The sequence below is a fragment of the Trachurus japonicus genome, chromosome 7 (assembly GCF_045865225.1).
Source record: "Trachurus japonicus isolate A0001 chromosome 7, Traja_1.0".
Lineage (NCBI taxonomy): Eukaryota > Metazoa > Chordata > Actinopteri > Carangiformes > Carangidae > Trachurus > Trachurus japonicus.
This window is the reverse complement of record NC_140913.1, coordinates 35009665-35031069: the sequence shown is the minus strand read 5'-3', so window position 1 is coordinate 35031069 and position 21405 is coordinate 35009665. Positions and strand designations below refer to the sequence as shown.

The 21405-nt window shown below is 40.4% G+C and overlaps 1 protein-coding gene, 1 long non-coding RNA gene and 1 pseudogene across 3 annotated transcripts in view; 1 reads left to right on the top strand and 2 right to left on the bottom strand.

Moving 5' to 3' along the window:
• The window catches only part of LOC146985221 (P2Y purinoceptor 1-like), a 254253-nt pseudogene that overhangs the window by 50739 nt on the left and 182109 nt on the right, over positions 1 to 21405 (bottom strand). The gene's annotated exons all lie outside the window — the stretch shown is intronic.
• Positions 978 to 15915, bottom strand: LOC146985233 (interferon-induced very large GTPase 1-like). The gene is made up of 3 exons (XM_085783027.1): positions 15850 to 15915; positions 12864 to 12970; positions 978 to 5823 (listed from the first exon to the last, which is right to left on the bottom strand). The coding sequence occupies exon 3, from the start codon at positions 5811 to 5813 to the stop codon at positions 978 to 980; it is 4836 nt and encodes a 1611-aa protein (XP_085639153.1). The 5' UTR covers positions 5814 to 5823; positions 12864 to 12970; positions 15850 to 15915.
• On the top strand, positions 18860 to 20443 carry LOC146985232 (uncharacterized). The gene is made up of 3 exons (XR_015036222.1): positions 18860 to 18967; positions 19435 to 19504; positions 20296 to 20443. It is a non-coding gene; the product is annotated as an uncharacterized LOC146985232 (long non-coding RNA).

Below are 21405 nucleotides of genomic sequence, written 5' to 3'. Positions count from 1 at the left end.
TTCATATTTTATTGAAAGGTTAGAATAAACACATATATTTTTTCTGTCACTGAATGATCAATTTAGTCAGTGATAAAATGCTTGAGAGAAGAAATGTTTTCTTCACGTAACTGAGATTCCTGCATGAAGCCTGAATATCAGAAAAGCTCAGAACAAACAACAAAGCTTGTGTCGATGTAAGTACAATAACAGATTACTAGAGATGAGATTAACATGACATAGTTAAACACTTCTTCAACACAGAGCTTGTTGGGTCAGTTTACATTACTTGAAGTGAAAGGACAACAATACATTGACAGGATTCACAGATATATGTTTCAGAAAGTTACAACATCAAGTTACATAGGTTGTCAAAAACATTCCCTGCATTCTTTGTTGTAAATGTTGATCACTTGTGACAAATGTTTATCACCAACCTTCTCACAGTTCAAGATCCAAGATCCTTCACATTCACAAGCTCAGATTTGATGTATTTTGATTTGTAAGTAAGTAAAGTAAGTAAGTAAGTAAGTAAGTAAGTAAGTAAGTAAGTAAGTAAGTAAATCTTTATATCCCAAACGGGCAAATGGTGTTACAGCAGCTGCTAGACATTTGAAGACACGACGAAACTAAAAAGAGGCAAGTGGCACGCAGCACTGCTGTACAATGATAATAGCAGGTAAAATCAACAAAGCCACTATAAATCTATACGAAGGACAAGATAAAAAACAACAATGGATCAAACTTTAAAATAATTGTATGAAAACAAATTATGAATTGATTAACTAACCCTAACCCTAAAATATTCATCCTTATCATGTTCACCAATTCTTTTTTCTTTCCTTCTCTTCACTAAGCAGAAAACACAACGTAATCACACAAACCAATTTTGTGGAAAATGCATTGATTTCAGATAGAAATTGACATATTAGTTTTAATGCGTCCTTCATTCTCCAGAGAGCCATTGTTTTTCTGTTCTGTTCATGTTTGACTCACGATTATGACTTGCTAACACCGTACATTTCATCCAGACTTTCAATTGCTTCTTTTTTTGTGTGTTTCTTCCACTCACTAGGAATTTCTCCAAAACGCTGGAATTTTAAGTCATATTCCTTCTCCAGATCCTCTTGAAAACGACATACAAACCATTTCCAGTATGTCAGTTTGGACTCATCAGGTGTAATGCTCCAGTTAGCAAGGCGTGGATCCCTTCGGTACTCTTTATAGGGAATAGGTTTCTCGGAAACAGCATTAGGGAAAAAGCTTTTGTCACTTGCAATTAATGTTGTGCAGAAGTCAACACAGAATATGTCTATGCCTTTATAATAGCCACCATTAACTGCACGGGATCGATGAAAAGGGACACTGTGGTCGGCACCACTGTGATTTTCTATGGTGTTGGTGCAAACAGCTCCACAGAATAGACAACTTTCCCAGCAGCACTTGCACAGATGATCAATCAGGATTTGATCAGGCATTAGTTTTGATTTCTTCATCTTATCTAATGAGAGGTTTTTCACATCATTCATGAGGGTTTCGAGGTCTTTCTCTATCTCTTCTTTGAGGAAGTCAAAATTATTTATGTCTCTGAAGTTTTTAGGAAAAACAGCACTGTCAAATCTCAGCTCATTTTTTATCAAACTGGAAAATTCCTCCAGCCACATGTCTGTGTCTCCTCTCTGAGTTTTGACTTTGTCTGTTGCAGTGAATAAAGCCTGACTCACAAGTGTTTTCATATCTTCAACATTTTTCTTGAGTATATCTTGTGTTTTTTCGCTGTTTGATGACTTGACCACCTCTGTGATAAACGTCTTAACATACTCTTTTGGGTTTCGGATGTAGGTGATGAAACCACTGAAGTCCTCTTTCTCTGCCAGTGACTTCAACACATGTTTCTCCAGCTTCAGTCTGTTCTCATTGAATGCTGGGAAATTGCACCTCATCTCATTACCAAGAGCAATGACAGTCTTGTTACAGACAGCATCAACAGAGGAAACTTTCAGTTTGTCACGGATCAGTTCTCCCAGTATGACAGTAGAAGAGCTTCCTTTACAGAAGCTTCTGAAAATGTTGTAACACTGATCCTTGTTCTTTTCTAATTGAGCGTGCGTATCATTATTCTTCTTGAATTTGTTGTGGGACTCTGTAAGCTTACGTCCTGCTCGGCCAAACACATACAGTAACAGATCAACTGTAAACTCCTTCTTCAGAGCACATTTCCTCTTTGTTTCAAACTTGGTCACTTTGTCCATGACATTTTTGGCCACTTCTTGCAAATAAGTTGGACTGTAGCCTCTTGTATCTACAGGTTTGTTCTTGATTGTATCAAGTGAATGTGTGTCAACATCACTAATCAGGTCTCTGATCAGCTGTTGGTCTTCATGTTTAGAAGATTTCACTGTTGAAACCACTTTGCCAAATAGGCTCCGAGTCAAATAATCAGAGTAATCATGAACCATTGCTATTTTCTTGTATGTGCCACTTCTTCTGCTTTTATCAATAAGAGCCTTTTCAAACCCAAGCTCTTCAAGGATTTTTGTCTGATCTTCCTCCAAGTGGATGTCTTCGATAGGTTTTATACCTGCAGTTAGTTCTCTCACCCAGACACTCCAAACAGAGTCAAACTGCTGTTCTAGTTTCTTTTCATCTTGTACTATGTCTTTTAACTGACGAGCGAGCTCCTTGCTTTTCTCTAGCAGCTTGTTCTCAAACTCTGTCTTCTGTTCATAAAGCTTTTTATAAGTCTTCTTCTGCTGGATGAATTCATCCAGTTTTCTTGTCAATCCTCTCTTCAGTTCTTCATGGATCTCTTTGATTTTGTTTCCAAATCGGCTTCGCCACTGGGCCAACATTTCTTTGTCTTTGTCTTCATCAAAGTACTTTGTCACTTTTTGATTTATTTCATCATATGTTTTGTCCATTTCCTTAAAAAGGCCACTGAGCTTATTCTTGTCAAGTTCTCCATTTTCAATTCTGTTATACATCCGGTCTTCAACAGTCAACGCGTTGCTCCTCAGGTCCCAGGTCCAGTTCCCATACTGAACCTCAAGTTTTCTGTACACTGCAATCTCAAGAGTGTTTTTGAAACTGAAGACAAAGTTTTCGTTCAGTAGGGCGTTCCACAGGTCCTTCATTTTGCTTTTGAACTGTGACAGAGTAAACCCATCAGACGTTGATGCTTTAGAGAGGATGAAGTTCTTCAGGTCTTGGATGCTCTCACTATAACCTGGATTTGGAGGAGCCATAGGTGGACTTCCCTCCCATAACTGGGCAAAGTATTTCACATCTTTTTGCACATCAAATGCAATGACGTCACTGAAACACTCAACATCACAACCCTCCTCTTTGGCAGCGAGTTGGGCCATCTGGTCCAGTTTCTCTTGCAGGCGTCTCTTTCCATCCATGTTTTTTACTGCAGCTGAAATATCTGTAACGTTCTGGTGAACAAACACGCAACTTGGAGAAAGTTGAACTTTCTTCATCCTCATGAAAGCCTGAACAACAATCTGCAGAACATCTTGCATGTCAGCTGGATTCTCCCCAAAGATGTTGATCAACGTCATGTTTCCCAGACCAACAACAAAGGTTGCCAGTTCATTGTCGTGGTGAAGAGTGGTGTTACCTGCTAATTCAAGAGCACGCAGTCCTTCAGTGTCCACCACCAGAACGTAGTCAAACTTCAACTCTTTCTTCTTCTCCTCCGACACTTTGACCAGCTGCATGAAGGCCCCCTTGGTGCATCTGCCAGCACTCACTGCAAACTGTAACCCAAACATGGCATTCAGCATGGTTGACTTTCCACTGCTCTGTACGCCCAAAACTGACAACACAAAAACTCTCTGGTCACCCAGTTTATTGGTGACTGCATCTAAAAGACTAGAGACCCATGTTAGAGGCACATGACCTGCATCACCATCCATCAGCTCCATGGGATGTCCTGATATCATCAGCTCTGCAGCCAGCTCAGGGTATTTAGACCAGTCAGCCTGTCTCCTCTGTGTTCGTTTCTGCAGATCTTTATGGGCTTCATAGATTTGTCCCATTTCTCTTAAGATGTGCTCCAAGCCAAAATTGGCTGACTGCAGTTCTTTAGATATTTTTTCAAGCTCATCTTGTTTTGTTTTTAACACATCAGATTTGTCATGTTTCTTCTTCAGGATCAAGACCTCAGACCACTTCTCATCGTATCTTTTGAGAATTGAAGTCAGGTCGCCTGTGGAGAGGCCATCCATTAATGTCTGAGTCCATTTCAGGAAATACTTTGTGTCTGTTGATGGCAAAGTTGAGAGACTTTCAGTGAACAACTTCACCAGTTCACTGCAGGAAGCATCACATTGTTGCTGTCGTATTTCCTTCAGTTCCAATTCCGTTTCACTTTTCTCCTTCTCAAGGTTGTCTTTGAGGTGATACAGTTCTTTGTGTGTTCTGCACCAGTCATGCCACAGTTGGCCATGACAAGGGAGCAATTCCTTTTTCATTTTTGAAGATTCCTTCCCCTGAAGTAAATTCACTATCTTCATAGCAGCAGATTTCCCTGTTTGACAGACTGTGTCTTTTTCATCCACTCTGATTCCAGAGACCTCGGCCATGGTTTCAAGCTGGAAGAGTGTAGGTTTATGTGGACCAGACAAGATCTCTCCAATGATCCTTTTTAGTTCTTCAGACACATCTGACTGGTTTCTGTCTTTTAGACCCATTTTGTAATTTCCATTTTTCATCTGAACTACAGAACAATCATTATCAGCAATGAGAAGGATGAGAGGCTTTGGAGACTTACAAAGAGCTGCGATTACTTGACTATATTTGTCACCTTTTTGCAGAGTTGGCACAAGAACAACATTGACTGATGATTTTTCAGTCAGTATGTCACGTTGTTTTTCCATTGACAGAGCATCACCATGAAGATTACAGAAGGCAGTGCAGTCAGTGAAGGCATCATTGGATTTCCCAGCAGGACAGTACCAGGCAATCTCTGCCACACCATCCATCAGATGACGAGACTTGGTGCTACCTGGACAGTTTCTGTGGAAGAAGGTGTTGTGACGGTCGTTGATCAAAGTGTTGATCAGCTGAGATTTAGACACTGACAGTGAACCCAGGCGGAGAAATGACACCATGGGTGTCACAGCTTCACAGATGGGCGAACTCTTCATTGTGATGATGTTTGAATTATCTTTGATCTTCCATTCTTTTCTTATTTGCCTGAATGTCCACAGAGGACACTCAACTTCCATTGTGACTGGGTCAGGGACAAGCAAAGGTAAGGCGTACTGACAATGTGAGAGCTTTGTCATCATGTTCTGCTTCAGGAAGCTGTCTGAGCAGTGAAACACTGCCATTTGAACATCCATTGGATGAACATGAGTCTGGATTGATTGATCACCATCATCAGTGTTGCTGTAAAGATCATCTAAATCACTGCCGTCTGTGTCAGCAGTTTCAGACGCTGCATCAGGTTTTGAACGGCTCACCTCAGTAGTTTCTTGTCTTACAGGAATATATCTGGCTTTGTAGTCTAACATCATCAACCTCTGAAGAAAAGCATGGGCCAGATCTTCCTCAGATGTTTCATGTTCAGGTTTCACTGGTGGACATATTTTAAGAAAGTCTGCAGGTGACAACTTCTGTTGATGTTTGTCTGGAAGGTGTAGCTTCTGAAGCAGAGTTTCAGTTTCTCTTTGACGTTGATTCTTCATGTTCAGCTCTTCAGAATTCTTCTCACATGGCTGTAAGAAATATGCACATAAAAAACGTGATGACACTGTGTGGGATGGCAGTAAAACGTGCTCACATCTTGTGAAAAAAAAACTGACCTCATTGTCACTCATTTCCATATTGAAGCACCTACAGGAAAATGAACAAGATGAATATGGCATTAATATATTTTATTTTTCCAGGTACCAGTGAGAATTATTTCGAATATTAAAGGTTAGTTATTGTCCATTGGACATTAAAATATTTATTTGTCACTTTGATGCATTTCACATATCAAAAATGTCATTCTCACACAGCTCTAAATGCAATTTTCAGAACAGCAATGCATTTTTCATTAAACAAAATCAACTGTGCAAATACATGTATCTCTACATCAAACAATGCCTCATGTGTCTAAACCTGCAAAGTCTGTCAGTGAATTAGACCTCTTCAACAGTGCTTCAATAGTCAAATGACAAATGATTTAATAAACCTGATAGATTAAAAAATGTCCAGACACAGTTGTAACATAACATTTTGGAATAGAAACTCCAATCTGTTTCAGCATCATTGTTTAACATCTCAGCAGATCACTGTACTGTCATATTACAACTTAATGGAAATGTATATTAGGATAGCAAGATAGCTACAGGGTAGCACTTTATTTCACAGTACACTAATAAGACGTAATAATAAGCCATACTTCGTATCAAATTAGACAGAAATATATTTGTATTTTCCAGAGATGGGGACTCGAGTCACTGTGACTTGGACTCGAGTCGACTCGAGTCACTATTTTAATGACTTGTGACTTGACTTGACAAAAAATAAAAGACTTGCGACTTGACTCGGACTTAAAGGTTAAAGACTCGGGACTTGACTTGACTTGAGACACAATGACTTGAATGACTTGAATGACCAGCCGTCACCGCTGAATTTCTCACCGGCACGGCACCAGCTCTGTCTGCGGTTTTTTTTTCCCCTGGACTTTTTATGTATTTATTTTGAAAGGACCGCTGGAGAGAGAGAGGGAGGGGGAGAGAGAGTGAGAGGGGGGTTTGACACGGAGCAAAGGGGCCGTCAGGGTCGCTACAGCGGGGGTGCTATGACACTCGCAGCTCAGTGTTTTTAATCGGAGATTTCATCCGGAGTTTCAGTGACGGTGAGCGGCCTGACGCTGCTTCATTAACGTTGCGTCGCCGCCGCTGTTCAGAGTCGGGGCAGACGCACAGTTACCATAGACATACGGTAACAGTCACCTGTTACCAGCGTTACCATAACAAGGAGCTAACATGTCCTTTTTTTTTAAAGGGATATTCCGGCGTAAGTTTAACCTGTTACCATTCCAACGGCCCGCCCGCGGGCCCCCGGGGGGGTTTTAAACAGGGAGGTGTCATAGAGGATGTCACCAGTCACTTGAAATAGTCATGCCACATATCGTTGGAAAGCTAAAACTCTTGTGATTAAAGATATGCCGACCATTCCTAAATATAATCATCACAGCAACACTCGAATCAGACTATAAACATGCTAACAAAGTTCGTAAAAAGCCGATATAACTCACGATTTGTGTCAGGGCAGGCTCAGGATCACAGGGTTTCCCCACAAACTTGGTGTCGTTACATTCAGAAAAGTCCAGTAAATCCAATCCAGTAAAGTATTTAGTCCAAAACACACGGTTGTACCGGTAGATAGCCTCATCCCGCTGCTGCATCTTATGAAATTACGCATTGTATATCCAGTAAATCCGTTTATTTCTCCTCATAAGTCCGGCGTTTACATGAAAACAATGTTTATTTCACTTCACAAAATGGCGCTGCACTCTGACCTTTCGATTGACAGCTCACTCGACCAATCACAAGCTCCCTGTCCCCGGCTGCCGCCTGCAATAGCGAATGAGTGGCTGTGTCTGATGAGGAACATCCCCTCCGACAGCGCTGAATGGCTTCAGCCAATAGGAACCGATCCCGATGGCAACTGATGCGTTGAATAGCCAATGAAATTCAGAAAAAAACGATGTGCTGCATTCACGGTCCCTGGGAAAAGGCAGCACTGCCATCTTCATGCGTAACTGTGCAAAAGCTGCACTTTGGCGCATGTATTGTTTCTCAATGGCAATTTTAGGAAAACGCCTAGATATACACTTAGAAAAACATGTGTAAAATACTAATTTTTAGCAGGATTGTTATCAAATTTGAACTGGGGCCAGGTAAGGCTTCATGCTGTGGTCCCATTGTGTTTTCCAGCTAAAATTCTCAGCTACACTCATCTTCAGGCATCTGATTGCAACAAAAAAATTCAGGCGAGAATAAAAACATTCTAATTCAGTGTGCTCCCACTTAGATTACTCAATGATAATAGCACTTATAGTGATTATTTCAGTTTGGGGAAAAACTTCAGAGTGTTACCTTTCAAAAGAGACCAAGCCCATCCATATTCTCCAAACAGTTCAAGAACAGCATTCAATTTACTTTGGGTACGCCTTGGATAGGCGAATATTACAGAATTTATAGGAGTACCCATGGTCCAACGCACCGTGACACCGAGTTAGACCCCCCCTCGAGAGATGTAGTCTGCTAACCGCTAGCTTCTCTAGTTAGCAATGACCGTACCATAACAAACAGCACAGTATACAGATCCACTAGCCACAGATCAAAAAGCCATTTACAGCCACAAATAATGCTCAGAGGAGCACCAAACGTCATCAACAGTACAAACAGGGTCCCAGCCAATAATACGAGGCACCAAACATCTGTTAGCTTAGCCTGGTTTCTATTGAAACAAGACGAAAACAACTCACCCACTCTCCTCCAGTTATACGCTATGCAGCAACTTTCCGTGTCCAGCACAGAGTCCAGCACTGACAACACACACCGAGTCTGACTGGCAGCACAAACATCTGGTTTCAGCACAGACATCTGGTTTCAGCGGCCACCGACAGGCAGTGACCACCAGACTGACCACTGAATGGAGAGAATCACATAAATTAGACGCAACGTCACACGCATGATCAGGACGCCGTTCGTTGCCCGGAAGAGACTGTAGACCTGTAATTTAGTGAAGGAGACATCACAGCAGGGACAACAACGACTGGTTTCATTTCGATGGGCGCCACTATCAGTTTGAGACCGAGTTTACTGAAGACAAGCTGAAGGAAATGGAGGAGAAAAGTGAAAGAGGTGCAGGTGCGGTGGAGACTATGTTCTGGAAATGGAGGCTAAAAGTGACAGAGGGAGAGAGCTGGTGGAGGGTATGTGCTGGACCTGGGTGGACCTTTGGTCTCTTTTCAATAGAAACCAGGCTAAGCTAACAGATGTTTGATGCCTCGTATTATGGGATGGGACCCTGTTTGTACTGTTGATGCTGTTTGGTGCTGTTCTGAGCATTATTTTTGGCTGTAAGTGGCTTTTGGATCGGTGGCTAGTGGATCCGTATACTGCGCTGTTTGTTATGGTGCGGTCTTTGCTAAAGTTGCTACAACTAGAGAAGCTAGCGGTTAGCAGACTTCATCTCTCGGGGGGGGGGGGGGGTCTAACTCGGTGTTATGGTGCGTTGGACCATGGGTTAAACTTACGCCGGAATATCCCTTTAACCTCCTCTCCTTCAGACCTCACGTTCTCACTGCTGCAGATGGTACTTCAACCCAACTACACAGCTGTTAGCTGATTGGCTGTTTGCCTGTCACTCATAGCATCCAGGGATGTTTCGATGTTCCACATTCTTTGACTTTTGAATATAAAATATCCAATTATTATCTAAAACTACTTGGTATGAGTGCAGGCTGAGAATGGCAGGTAGATACTGTTACATCCTACATCTCTTTCTGTGTGGATGATATTATTCCTAACAAAACTGTCACCATATTTCCAAACAATAAACCCTGGATCACCAAATAACTTAAAGCAATCCTAGAAGAAGAAAACGGTTTTCTACACTGGCTCTGAGTCTGCTAAGAAAGAAATCAACCGAGAGGTCAAGCAGGCTATAAAAACTGCTAAGCTGAAGTACAAGAACAAAGTGGAGCATACATTCACCCAGGGGAACCTTCACGCAGCATGGCGCAGTATTAAAAACATGGCTACAATGAACACTACTCCCATCAGCCACAGATCCATCACTATTCATGAAGTAGTCCTGCATCTCTCCCTAACGACCTGAACTCCTTCTATACCAGATTCGAGACAGACAACACCACCCAGCTTCAGGAGGGAGCGTGCCCATGTTCCCTCAGCCCTATGTTCGCACAGCCCTATGTTCCCTCAGCCTTATGTTCCCTAATTTCTAAGGTTTTTTTTCTTTCCAAAATGAGGCCCTATGTTCCCACATTTCCCACTTTATCATCAATTTGCATCAGATTGTATCCCCATTTCTCCCAATTTGGTCGTCAATTACACCCAACCTATTATCCAGTAGCAGTTGACTACAGATGTAATGTAGCTTTTAGCTAAATCTGGGAACATAGGGCTCTGGGAACACAGGGCTGACCCCTTCCAACACCGCTACTCCAACATAGTGTTGAGTGACGAACCCTTATACCGAAATTAAACTCACCTCCATGAGTTAGTGCAATTTAGACAACAAACTTCTACAGTAGTACAAATAGTGTTAGTAGTAGTAAACAAAGCATTAGAAAGTTTGTACAGTAGCCTAAGTACCCAGGGGGCAAAATCCCAGTTTTTTGAAAAACGGACACGGAGCGTTGTAAAAGGTTTGACACCAGAAATGATATCTAGGTACTTCAAGGATTAAAACCTGGGTGGACAACCCGGTCAACTAGCTGCTGGAAAGCTACAGGGGGCCAAAACCCCTTTCTTGGGTCATTTTGCTGGCGAAATGATGTAAATGCAAATATTTAGGTACTACAATGGCATAAATAGTCATACAACTATAAAATTTGGCAGAGAGTATCTTGACACATAGGGGGAGGCATGAAAAAAAGATTCTGGGGTTTGTTGCAACTCGATTTTAAGATATCACCCTCAACATCCCAAAAAAGACCCAAAAAAGTACTGTTCGCCTGACAAATTCTAATGAAAATGATTATTTATATAAAATATCTATGCTTAACATGTATATAGAAAATTCCCCTAATTCATAAGCTTCCATTTGAGTCCAAGATAGCCCTTCTACTAGCTACTGGAAAGCTACAGGCTGTCTCCAAACAATGCAACACCTATTGTGAAAAACTACATGTTAACTAGCATGATCAGAAACCATTCTATTTCTGGTCTCCCCAAAGTGAACAGACAGATAGAGAAGACCGATGGCCACAGCAAGTGGGGCTTTTGAGATAGAAAGGCTATCTTGGACTCAAATGGAAGCTTATGAATTAAGGAAATTTTCTATATACATGTTAGGCATAGATATTCTCCATAAAGTGCTGAAAAATAATAATTTTCATGAGAATTTGTCAGGCAAACAGTACTTTTTTTGGTCTTTTTTGGGATGTTGAGGGTCATATCTTAAAATCGAGTTGCAACAAACCCCAGAATCTTTTTTTCATGCCTCCCCTTATGTGTCAAGATACTCTCTGCCAAATTTTATAGTTGTATGACTATTTATGCCATTGTAGGACCTAAATATTTGCATTTACATCATTTCGCCAGCAAAATGACCCAAGAAAGGGGTTTTGGCCCCCTGTAGCTTTCCAGCAGCTAGTTGACCGGGTTGTCCACCCAGGTTTTAATCCTTGAAGTTCCTAGATGTCATTTCTGGTGTCAAACCTTTTACAACGCTCCGTGTCCGTTTTTTTGCTTTGCCCCCTGGGTAAAGTACACCAGGAATTCCGGACATTATTAGTGGGGTAATTTAAGACAGCCGCTTGGTAACGTTAGCGTCATTCGGTTAATAGCGGTAACTCGACCACTGTTCGAGCAAGGGAAAACAAGCTTCTGGGGGGGGGCGTTTGGCTCGAGGTCATGGTGCAAAGAACCCTAGGTTGAAATTACTCTGAATCATCCCTTTAAATGTGGTATAAAAATGACCTGACTTAGAGTTTCATCTTGAGAGAACTTTTAGAAATAAGAAAAATCTTAGAAGTGAGGCAACATAGGGGAGGAGGAGGAGGGCAACCTTCATCCCCAGGGCTGTCAGCCTCCTCAACTCTGAACTATGAACTCATGAACACACACACACACACACACACACACACATATCCACATCCCTCACCCCTTCTCCGCTTCAACTGACGTATACTGTATGTCTAGAGACTATTTATTAATTTATTTTATATTTATCTTCTTTGTTTTTGGTTGGTTTTAAATCAAGCTGCTGCTCTACCTGCTGCTTTTAATTGCCCCTTGGGGACAAATAAAGTTTTGGATTGATTGATTGATTGAATGTGATAAAAACTTAATTCATTGGATTAACCGTTTTGGCGAGATGGCGGCGTGCATGTACGCAGCGGCTCTGCTCTCCCTGTGGTTGTTTGTTTGTCTGTCGACTTGTCTACTCTCTAGCTATGTTTTGTATTTATTCTGTCTTGTGTGTGTTCTGTGGCATCACGGCGGGGAAGCAACGTGAATTTCGTTGAATTATTTTTTCAATAACAATAAAGGCAATCTAATCTAATCTAATCTACAACGCATGTCTTGTTATCTCTTATTAGGGTCTAATTGTGTTTGTTCAATAGCTAATAAAATATTTTACTTCTAGTTTTTGCCTAATTTGATGCAAAGCATGTCTTGTTAGCTTTTATCAGAGTACAATTGTTTTTCTTAAGTGTCTAAAATATGAACATATTTCAGGTACGGATTGTTCCGCCTAATTAGGGTAACGTTGTGTATTTTCCTTTCTAATAAAGAATATATCATTTCTAGTTTTTGTCTAATTTGATAAAAAGTACGTCTTATTAAGTCTTATTAGTGTAATGTAAAATAAAGTGCTATAGATAGATAGATGTTTATGTGAGGAGTCTCTAAACTAATCAGTTTTGATGAGAGGGACATATACAAGGGATTTTGTGCAAATTTGTAGTGTCATTCTTTACTCTTTTGCACACACATAACCCCAAGACAAATTAGTGTGGTTGTATGAGAAATTCTTTACTCTTTTTTTTCATTTGAGAATTGAGGCAAAGCGAATGAGAAAAACTGTAACTGGTCTGCTAAAAAAAATTGTGAAAATGATGTTTCTGATATGAGAAATGACAGGGACTTACAGTAACTGGAATTTTTTTTTTTTTAAGTCACCTTTCACATTGATTGCAGATGCAGCAAGCGAGACTTGAGTTGAGATTCTTCTTTGACTATTGCGCTGTCATGGTTCTCCTCTGGGTGTTCAGCAGCCGTGGCATTCTCTGGATCACACGAAGAAAAACAAAATATTTTATATAGTCAACTGCTATAGAATCGATAAGTACAAAGCTTTTGAAAAATACACCCATCAAACACTCAGGTATTCTTCTTAACATGTTTGAATTAAAAATGCAAATGTGTTTACATTTTTGTGAGAATAAAGAAAAGTGTTGCTTAAGTGTTTTCAACTTGAAAACCAGAACTTTCATAGAGTCACAATCTATTGTGATAATGGGTCTCATTCATGAAAAGTTAGTAAATCTGTGTCATTTGCATATAAAAGCCCGCTCTACTAAAACCCTACCCTAAGCCATTTTCCCACTAAAATTAGCGGGTCGACGCGGGTTTTTTAAACGCGGGTCGACCCGCTAACAATCGGCATTTGGCCCCTTTCCCATTGACCAAAATGAGCCGAGTCTGACCCCCCGCTGAGGGATCAGACAGAGCATAAACCAGTCGCCCCGCTCTCATCCGCGGTGCAAGAGACACACACAGTCATGCCACAGCCGCCCACCGCGGAGTGTCCGTCCGCCGGGGCAGACTCTCACAATCATGACAATCATGAAGTTTATTCACACACACAACACATAATTTGTGTGAATCAGGTCTCCCATTGAAGCTACCAAAAGCTTATTGCGGGAGCCTGGATACATATAACACAAAACAATACAGCATGTACAAGACTACAATACACACGAAACATTAACAGTATAAATACACACACAGACACACACAATAAAGCACGTACAAAACTAACAATACAGTACATGAAACATTAACAGACAACGTGGACCCCAAGTGTACCAACAGAAGGTTTTCATAACATGTAGATAAAAGCAGATGATTATAAAATTTACATTCAATTTACTATGGTTCAGATGTTCAATGGTTGCAATTTATATATATATAGACTAAGTAATTTAATTTTTAGCTTTTTCTTGAAAATGGAGATGGACGTCCCCACCCTCAAGCTCTCATCTAGCTCGTTCCAGATCTGCGGTCCTCTGCATGCAAAAGACAGTCTCTGGCTGGCTGACCTGGAGCACCAGGACCGCGGAGGACAGAGAGTCTGCTGCGGCCGGATGACGGACGTCCGCGGCACAACACGTCAGTTAAACAGACTGTCGCTTCTTTTCTTTTCTTTTTTTCTATCGTTTTTGGTCAATGTTCTCTGATATTTTGATCCCAGTCTCGGATGAGAGCAGAGCGGAGCAGAGCTTTGTTTTGGTGATGAGACGCGACCGGCGCGATGACGTAGCGTCACGTAACGTTCAGTGTCATCACGTAAATTAGCGGGTTGACCCGGGTCTGGCGTTCCCACTGCAAGCCGAGCAGAGCCGAGCCGATTAAAGGTGATTTTAACCCGCGTCGCTTGCCGAGTCGTTTAGCCGATTGTTAGCGGGTTTAAACGGGTTTTTTGGCCAGTGGGAAAGGGGTACTAGATTCATGAATGCTGCGGGAATCTCAGATCGTAAGCACTTTGATAAGCTCCATTGGTTCAGCTCATTTCTCTAAACAGAAATTACATTCTCTAAACTCTAAGTTTATTTGGCAAAACACTCTTACAGTTCAGCACAACACCATAGCTCACTGGCAAAAGCTCATATCTCTCCCTCAACAGTTCACTTCTGTGCCAAAACTAAATTTCCTTCTCATACAAATAGTCAGTCTCCCCAAAATGCATCGTCCATTTGGCATTGTGTGAGAACTGCAAGTCAAAATGTTTAGATGTTTTGTCACTATGGCAGAGGAGCAATGGAATATTACAGTAACCTCTCATTCTGAGTCCAGTCCTTCATTGACAATGGTAGTTTCTTTTGTCCAGCTAACAGAATACAATTGTGTATAAAACAGAAAAAAAAGCCTCCAAGGTTTGACATCACACATTGCACTCATACTGTCAAGGAAAGGTAGCCATTTTTATTCCAGAGCTCCAGACAAACTCTTTTTTTTTTTTTTTACTAGGACAACAGTGGCCCCTAGCGTATAGTAGTAAAATTTGCAAGCAGAAAATCTGGGGGAAAATCGACTTTCTGGGCAAATATTCACATTTCCTTTTCATTCATGATCGTTGGCCTGCAACCAGTAATGACAGATTCCAGATTCTTTGAGTCGTCCTTTCCACATTTCACCAGTGTAAAAAAAAAAGGTAAATTTACTGGTTGGACATGTGCAAGTTGATGAAAAATTTACTTGCGCTGTCTCACATTTTAGGGGCAAAATGCCTCCATTTAGGGGCAGTCTGGAGCCCTATTCACACACATAAAGTAACTTCCATTCATCAGAGTAAAAAGAAAATGTACAGCATATTATACTGTCATATAAACACATTAACAAAAACATAGCCTACAGTCTGTAAATAAATATATGGTATTCATGGTTTTATGTTCTTGACTAATTTTGACAATTGAACAGATTATTGTGCATGTGACGACTTAAAGAATGAAATGAGGCCGACATGTTTTGGAGAGAACAACCATCAGACTGAGAATCAACAATCAGTTTAGATCAACAATCTATTCACTCTCTCTCCTGGTCCATGTCCAAAAATCTGTTCATTCTTTTCTCATAGTTTCAAGTCTCATCATCAGCCTTATACCTTGAAATCACAAGGTTTCAGCTCTTACTTTTACTGTATGCAGCTCATGTCATACAATTCACATTTTGTATTTGCACAGGAAGGGAGGGTCGCTCTGTGGCTCTTTCTCTTTCTCTCTCTATAACGGTTTTGTATTTGTTTTGTTGATAAAACTATATAAAGTAGTGAGTCTCAAGGTTTTTCTGTAAAGACAATTGTGATGGTTGAAAAAAAGATTATTGCAAATAAGTCTAGTCGTAAGATAGCTAACAACTGATGTATGTGAAAAAATGCTGCCTTTACCTGATTTTAGCTGCACGTCCTCCAACTTGATGGCAGAGTGAGAATAAGCAGAATGCAAACGGATCTGTATTAAAAACAACATTTGTTAGCAACGCTCCCCTGTTCCCCTGGGATCTGCACCTTCTTCTCCCAAACGTGGACACAGTCTGGGCAATTATTTATTCATCCTACATCAAAACACCCCTCATCTACAGTACTACCACCCAGCAGAGTGACTACACCAGGGCAGGGTAGTTACTATAGTGTGTTTCTTGTATTCAATTCAATTCAATACTTTATTTCGGACACAGCGGTGGTCCATAGAACAATAAAAAATACACATATACACAGAACAGACAGATATTCCAAAATATCACGTATTGTAAATTATAAAACATAATAAAATGTAGGTCCAAAAAAAAAAGATCTGTCTGCTATAGGAATCATACTTTGATTTATAGAAAATATATAAGGAGTTACATACACTCACCTTTTTCTCAGGTGTCTCCTTGTCTGTATCTCTGCCTGGTCCGTCTGTGTTGCTGCTTTGTCAGAGACTCTCATCCAATATATAGGCTAGAGGCAGAGCCGTTAGATCTGCCCCTCACAAACTCCTCCCAGAGGAGAATGTGAATTGTATAAGGAGATAATTGGCATCAGTCAAAGTGAAAGTAAGAGAGCTGCATTTCTCTGAAACCATGTGACTAACCACGGCTCTTCTCCTCAACCGTTCAGTTTGGTGGGACGACTGCAGCTCTGGGTAGAGGCCTGGTGGGCTCAGACATCTTCCATGTAAGAATGATGGAGGCCACTGTGCTCTTAGAAACAATAAGTGTCAGATCAGTGCCTTGCTATGATTCTGTCTCTGAGCTCTTGGGGCAGTTCCTTCTACCGCATTTATGTTAACTCAAATAAATAACACAGATGAAGTGGAGCATGGTCATGTTGTTAGTCAACAGGAAATATACAAGATGAATACAGGAAGGTGATACTCCCTTACTCTTAGTTTAGTTTAGTTTATTTAGATCCCCATTAGCTTTTGCCACGCAGCAGCTTTTCTTCCTGGGGTCTTTTCATCATAATAAATGACAAATACAAACCATTAACACACAACACATGAATACATAAAACAGAAAATACATACAGAAAACACATACTCAATACAAAAAAAACAAAACATCCAAGACAAACACTTGACATATGTTACCCGCTCCTACATTGAATCACTACACAACAAGAATACCAGGACCCAGTTTACAAATAGGCTACTAATGGTCAAAATTGCGATCAAAATAATAATCTCTTAGTTTCATTTTAAAACTAACCATGTCTCTTTGTTGTATAAAATAATTCGGAAGGTCATTCCACTCCTTCATAGCTCTATATAATAGGCAACTGTACCTTGAGAGAGTGCCCTGGGTAAAATAAAATAACTTCCAGCAGCATGTCCAGTTGAATAATTATGTTTGAACTAAAAGACAATTTTCTATACAAAATGTATGGCATTTTAGTTGTTATTATATTTTTAAGAAAAACCATCAACAAATATGACAATCTGTGCTTAACATCCAGCCAACAGAGACTGGCATCATGCATTTGACAAATATTCAACCTTATTCCACACATAAGTGCAACACGTGCTGCTTTATTTTGTATAAGTTGCAGTTTTCTGATGTTGGCTAGTGAGGTCTTGGACCAAACAACTGTACAATAATCCATATGTGACAAAACCAGTGCTTGAATAACTTGTTTAGTAATTTGTGTTGTTAAATATTTAGAGCATCTCCTAATCACTCTCTCCTGGTGTCCCACTTTTCTCTCTTCTCTGACCTCTCTACCTCTTTGCCAAAACCTCATCTCTAACTAAAACCAGTGTGGCAGGACGAAGGAGGGCCCGGGCGGGGTTTGAACCCCAGTCTCCTGGGTAAGGGTCATGCACGCTGACCATTCGACCAAAGGGATATCCCTGTGGCCAAGTAGCCAGGGCACATGATCAATTGGAGGCACAGTGACAGGACCGTCAACTGTCACACCAGCATGGAAGGAAGGTGAACCCAAGTGGTGTATGTTTCGTAGCTACCAGCTCTGGGTGTGCGTTCAGAAAACTTAAAGTTGTTGGCCTTACCATATTTTTTCAGCTGACTAAACAAAAAACATTGAGTTGTGTTGTAAACTAATAAACATTATTTATTTCAACTATCTTTTTCAAGTTTTTTGGCTAAAGTTGGCCTAACTTAATAACTTGAGTTAGCAAACCTCAAAACTGTGCATTTGAGGTCAGGACAAGTTCTAGAAGTTGAGACAACAAGAACTGGGGTCTCCAATGCATATCTGCAGGGGTTCCACCACAACGATACTGCTGCCATGTGCTGCCGACATCTCTTACACTTCTTACTCTCAAGGTGAGTATTTTGCTCAATATGGTACTAAAAGTCAGGGTTCACGTGTGCAGATTATACATTATTATATATTTATTGTCCCCCTCACGGCTAAAGAGAGTTGTAGATGTTAATTGTTTACCAGTTAGCTCTGTTAGCTCCGTTAGCTCTGTTAGCTCCGTTAGCTCTGTTAGCTCCGTTAGTGCGGCTACAGTGGAACTGGAGCTCATTTATTAAACACAATGAGCAGTGCTACAAATAACTGGTATACTGCTTATGTGTGCCTCTGATGTTAAAGTTTAATGTTACTTTAGAGACTCATTTTTACAATTGGGTGTCATGTAAACATGAATATATATGACATTAATTGTTGTTAATTGTCTTGGTGGACTGACAGGAGAAGATTGAGGTGCAGCCCATGGTCACAGAAATCCAGGAGAGATGGCCTGCCCTGTGTCTTAAGGAACAGGTAAGAAAATGTGTGTGAAAAAGTTGCTAACTATTTTATATCACAGAACTATTGCTTGCCTTATACAACGAGTAATTCAGCACCTTGCCAATAAAGGTATTCAGAAACTGACTACTTAAGAGAAAATCCATGTGAACTGGTTCGGTTGGATTAATGTGTGCTGTTTTTTGTTTATTTCAGATTTGCAGCAAGTTCTGATGTGTAACCAAGGAACTGTTGTGGACATTTAGAGCAGCCGTGCCAGGAAAAGGGACAAGACAGGGAGAGACGCTTGGCTGTTCTTGATGAACAGGTGAATTCATGTTATAAATATCATGTATTTTTGATTATGGTTCAGGGTTACCTGAGCAAGCCCTTAAAGGGATAGTTCACCCAAAATTGAAATTTCTCTCCTTGTGTCGACTAAGGGCTGGGAGAAGTTTCAGAGTTATCTGTCGCTTCTCTGAGTTACAGGGGGTCTTGGCATAGCAGTGCATGTCAATATAACGGTTGCAAATGGATACCAACTGTCTTCGTAACAAAAAGACACACCAAAAAACATCCAAATACCTCCATAGTGCTAATGTCCCTCTTGTATTGAAGCCCCGAAATGCGATATTGTCCTGAAAAAAATTAAATCTGTCTGTCCTCTTCCCGGTTCGTCCAAATTTGATGGATGCCACCCCAATATAAGACCTAAGTTTAAACTAGTCACAAATTAATCTCAGCTGCACTGTTTTTAACCAAATGTCCTATGGCTTTCCTGTGTCCAATTTCCAGACATCACAATGCATCAAAGCAGAGCATGTCTAGACCTCAGATTTCAGAGACACTTTTCCTGAAACGCCTGGTGAGTACAGAATGTCTGTTTTTATTTTTGGTCAACCATGAGTGCACATTAATTATCATGCACATATAATTCTCTATGCCATATTGCTTTAGAATATAGAAAAGATGAAATATCCACACCTTGGATTGTAGCTCCCAAAAAACCGTATTAATCACCAACGCCCCATATATTTTTGCCTTCCACCTACAGTAGCGTAACCCAGCTTAATGGCTGAGAGCCTCCTTTCTCCCTGGAACACAAGTAATTTATTTAACCAGCCATTTAATTTAAGGTTGAATATGGAGTTTTACCAGAATACCACAATCTATTGATCATTGTAGGCAACAACAACAGAAGAATAATTCCTGCAGTCCGTTGCCAGACCGCTGCTTAGTGTAGCACACTGTTGCTTGGGACGCCGCTCTGACCAGAGTAGCACAGAGAAAAACTATTTAGGATATTTCATTTCATTTATTAGTTTATTTCATAGGGACAGTGCACCACTAATCAACAGAGTTAAAAGAAAACTGTAAGTGGGGCAGAGTTAGTCAACAAGGCTAGTTACCTGATGTTTCATTTTTACCGCCATTGAACAGCTTCAGACTATTGTGATGTTAGATAAATGACTTGTAGCTTGTTACAGGGATGAATAGCAATTAGAATCACAGGCAAAAAAAACTGTATAGCACAGTAACTGTACACTACAGGTTTACTCAGGCTGAGACACAAATTTAAAATTACACGCTGACATAGGTGTTTAGTTATCTTAACAGTGTTTATATTGAATTTGGTTGAATTTCTGCTTTCAACAGGACACCGATCCAGAAGACAGACAAACAAAAGGGGTCCAAATGGGAGTGCTCACCGTGTTCGTGGATGGTGCACCGGCCTCGCTTCAAACTGTTAACAGCATTGCTGTGGTGTTGCTGTAGTGCTTTTTGACTGTGTTGTGGTTTGGACACTTTTAACAAGTTTGGCCACACCAGTCTGCATCTTTTTGTTTGTGGGTGCAGTGTACAGTACTTGCACTAGATAGATTTAATCATATTTGCTGGAATATTGCATTAAATGTTTAAATAAAGATGTTTTACTTAACTAGTATTATTTGTATTTGTATTATTTGTTGTTTTAGTTGCCACAACTTGAGAGTATTTATAAGTACAACTTGAATTTTTGAGTTTTGATGCATTTGAAAGGTAACTTATCTGAAACAAAAATAATAAGTTGAGACTACTAAATTTTAAGTGTTTAAAAAACTCAAAATTTGAAGTTATCTTTAAGTTAATTTACAAGTTATCTCAACAAAAGATAATTTGTTGGCTTAACTTTATGTGGTTTTATTCAAAACTTGAGAGTTTTAGTTGGACTCAAAACGCAAAAATCTATTGCAGCCAGTTACCTAGAATTTTTGAGTTTTCACAGCCCTTTATTTTTTACGGTGTAGAAAATGTAAGGATGTGGCAGGTGGATGCATATTTCTTATAAAATTGATGGTGTTTTTGATCAAAACACTCCAAAAATAGAGTTCCAAATTGCATTAGCCTGCCTCGGTAAGATATCTGTACTAATTAGCACCTTTGTTTGGGTGCTAGTTGTCACTAACTAGAGTATTTCTCCACACACAGGAAATGATGCAATTAAATGTAGGTGCAGTAAGTTGTTTTCTGAGCTGGGTGAGTTTTGGTCAGGACTCTTCAGTGAACGCTGAACTACATCTGTCCCAGGTAGACGCTCGCAGTAAAGAGAAACTTGGTCTAACTAATCTCATAGTGCATGACTTGTGGGTAGTGAAGTCTCCAGCATTCAAATAGCTGCTTCAGGCTGGCTGCCAGCTGGGGCCACCGACCTTCAAAGTTCCCCGTTGCTGCTGTGAAAGTGAAAGTAAGAGAGCTGCATTTCTCTGAAACCATGCAGTTCTCTGA

Coding starts and splice junctions, on each gene's coding strand:
- LOC146985233 (XM_085783027.1), bottom strand. CDS start 5,813: ATGGAAATGAGTGACAATGAGGTCAGTTTTTTTTTCACAAGATGTGAG.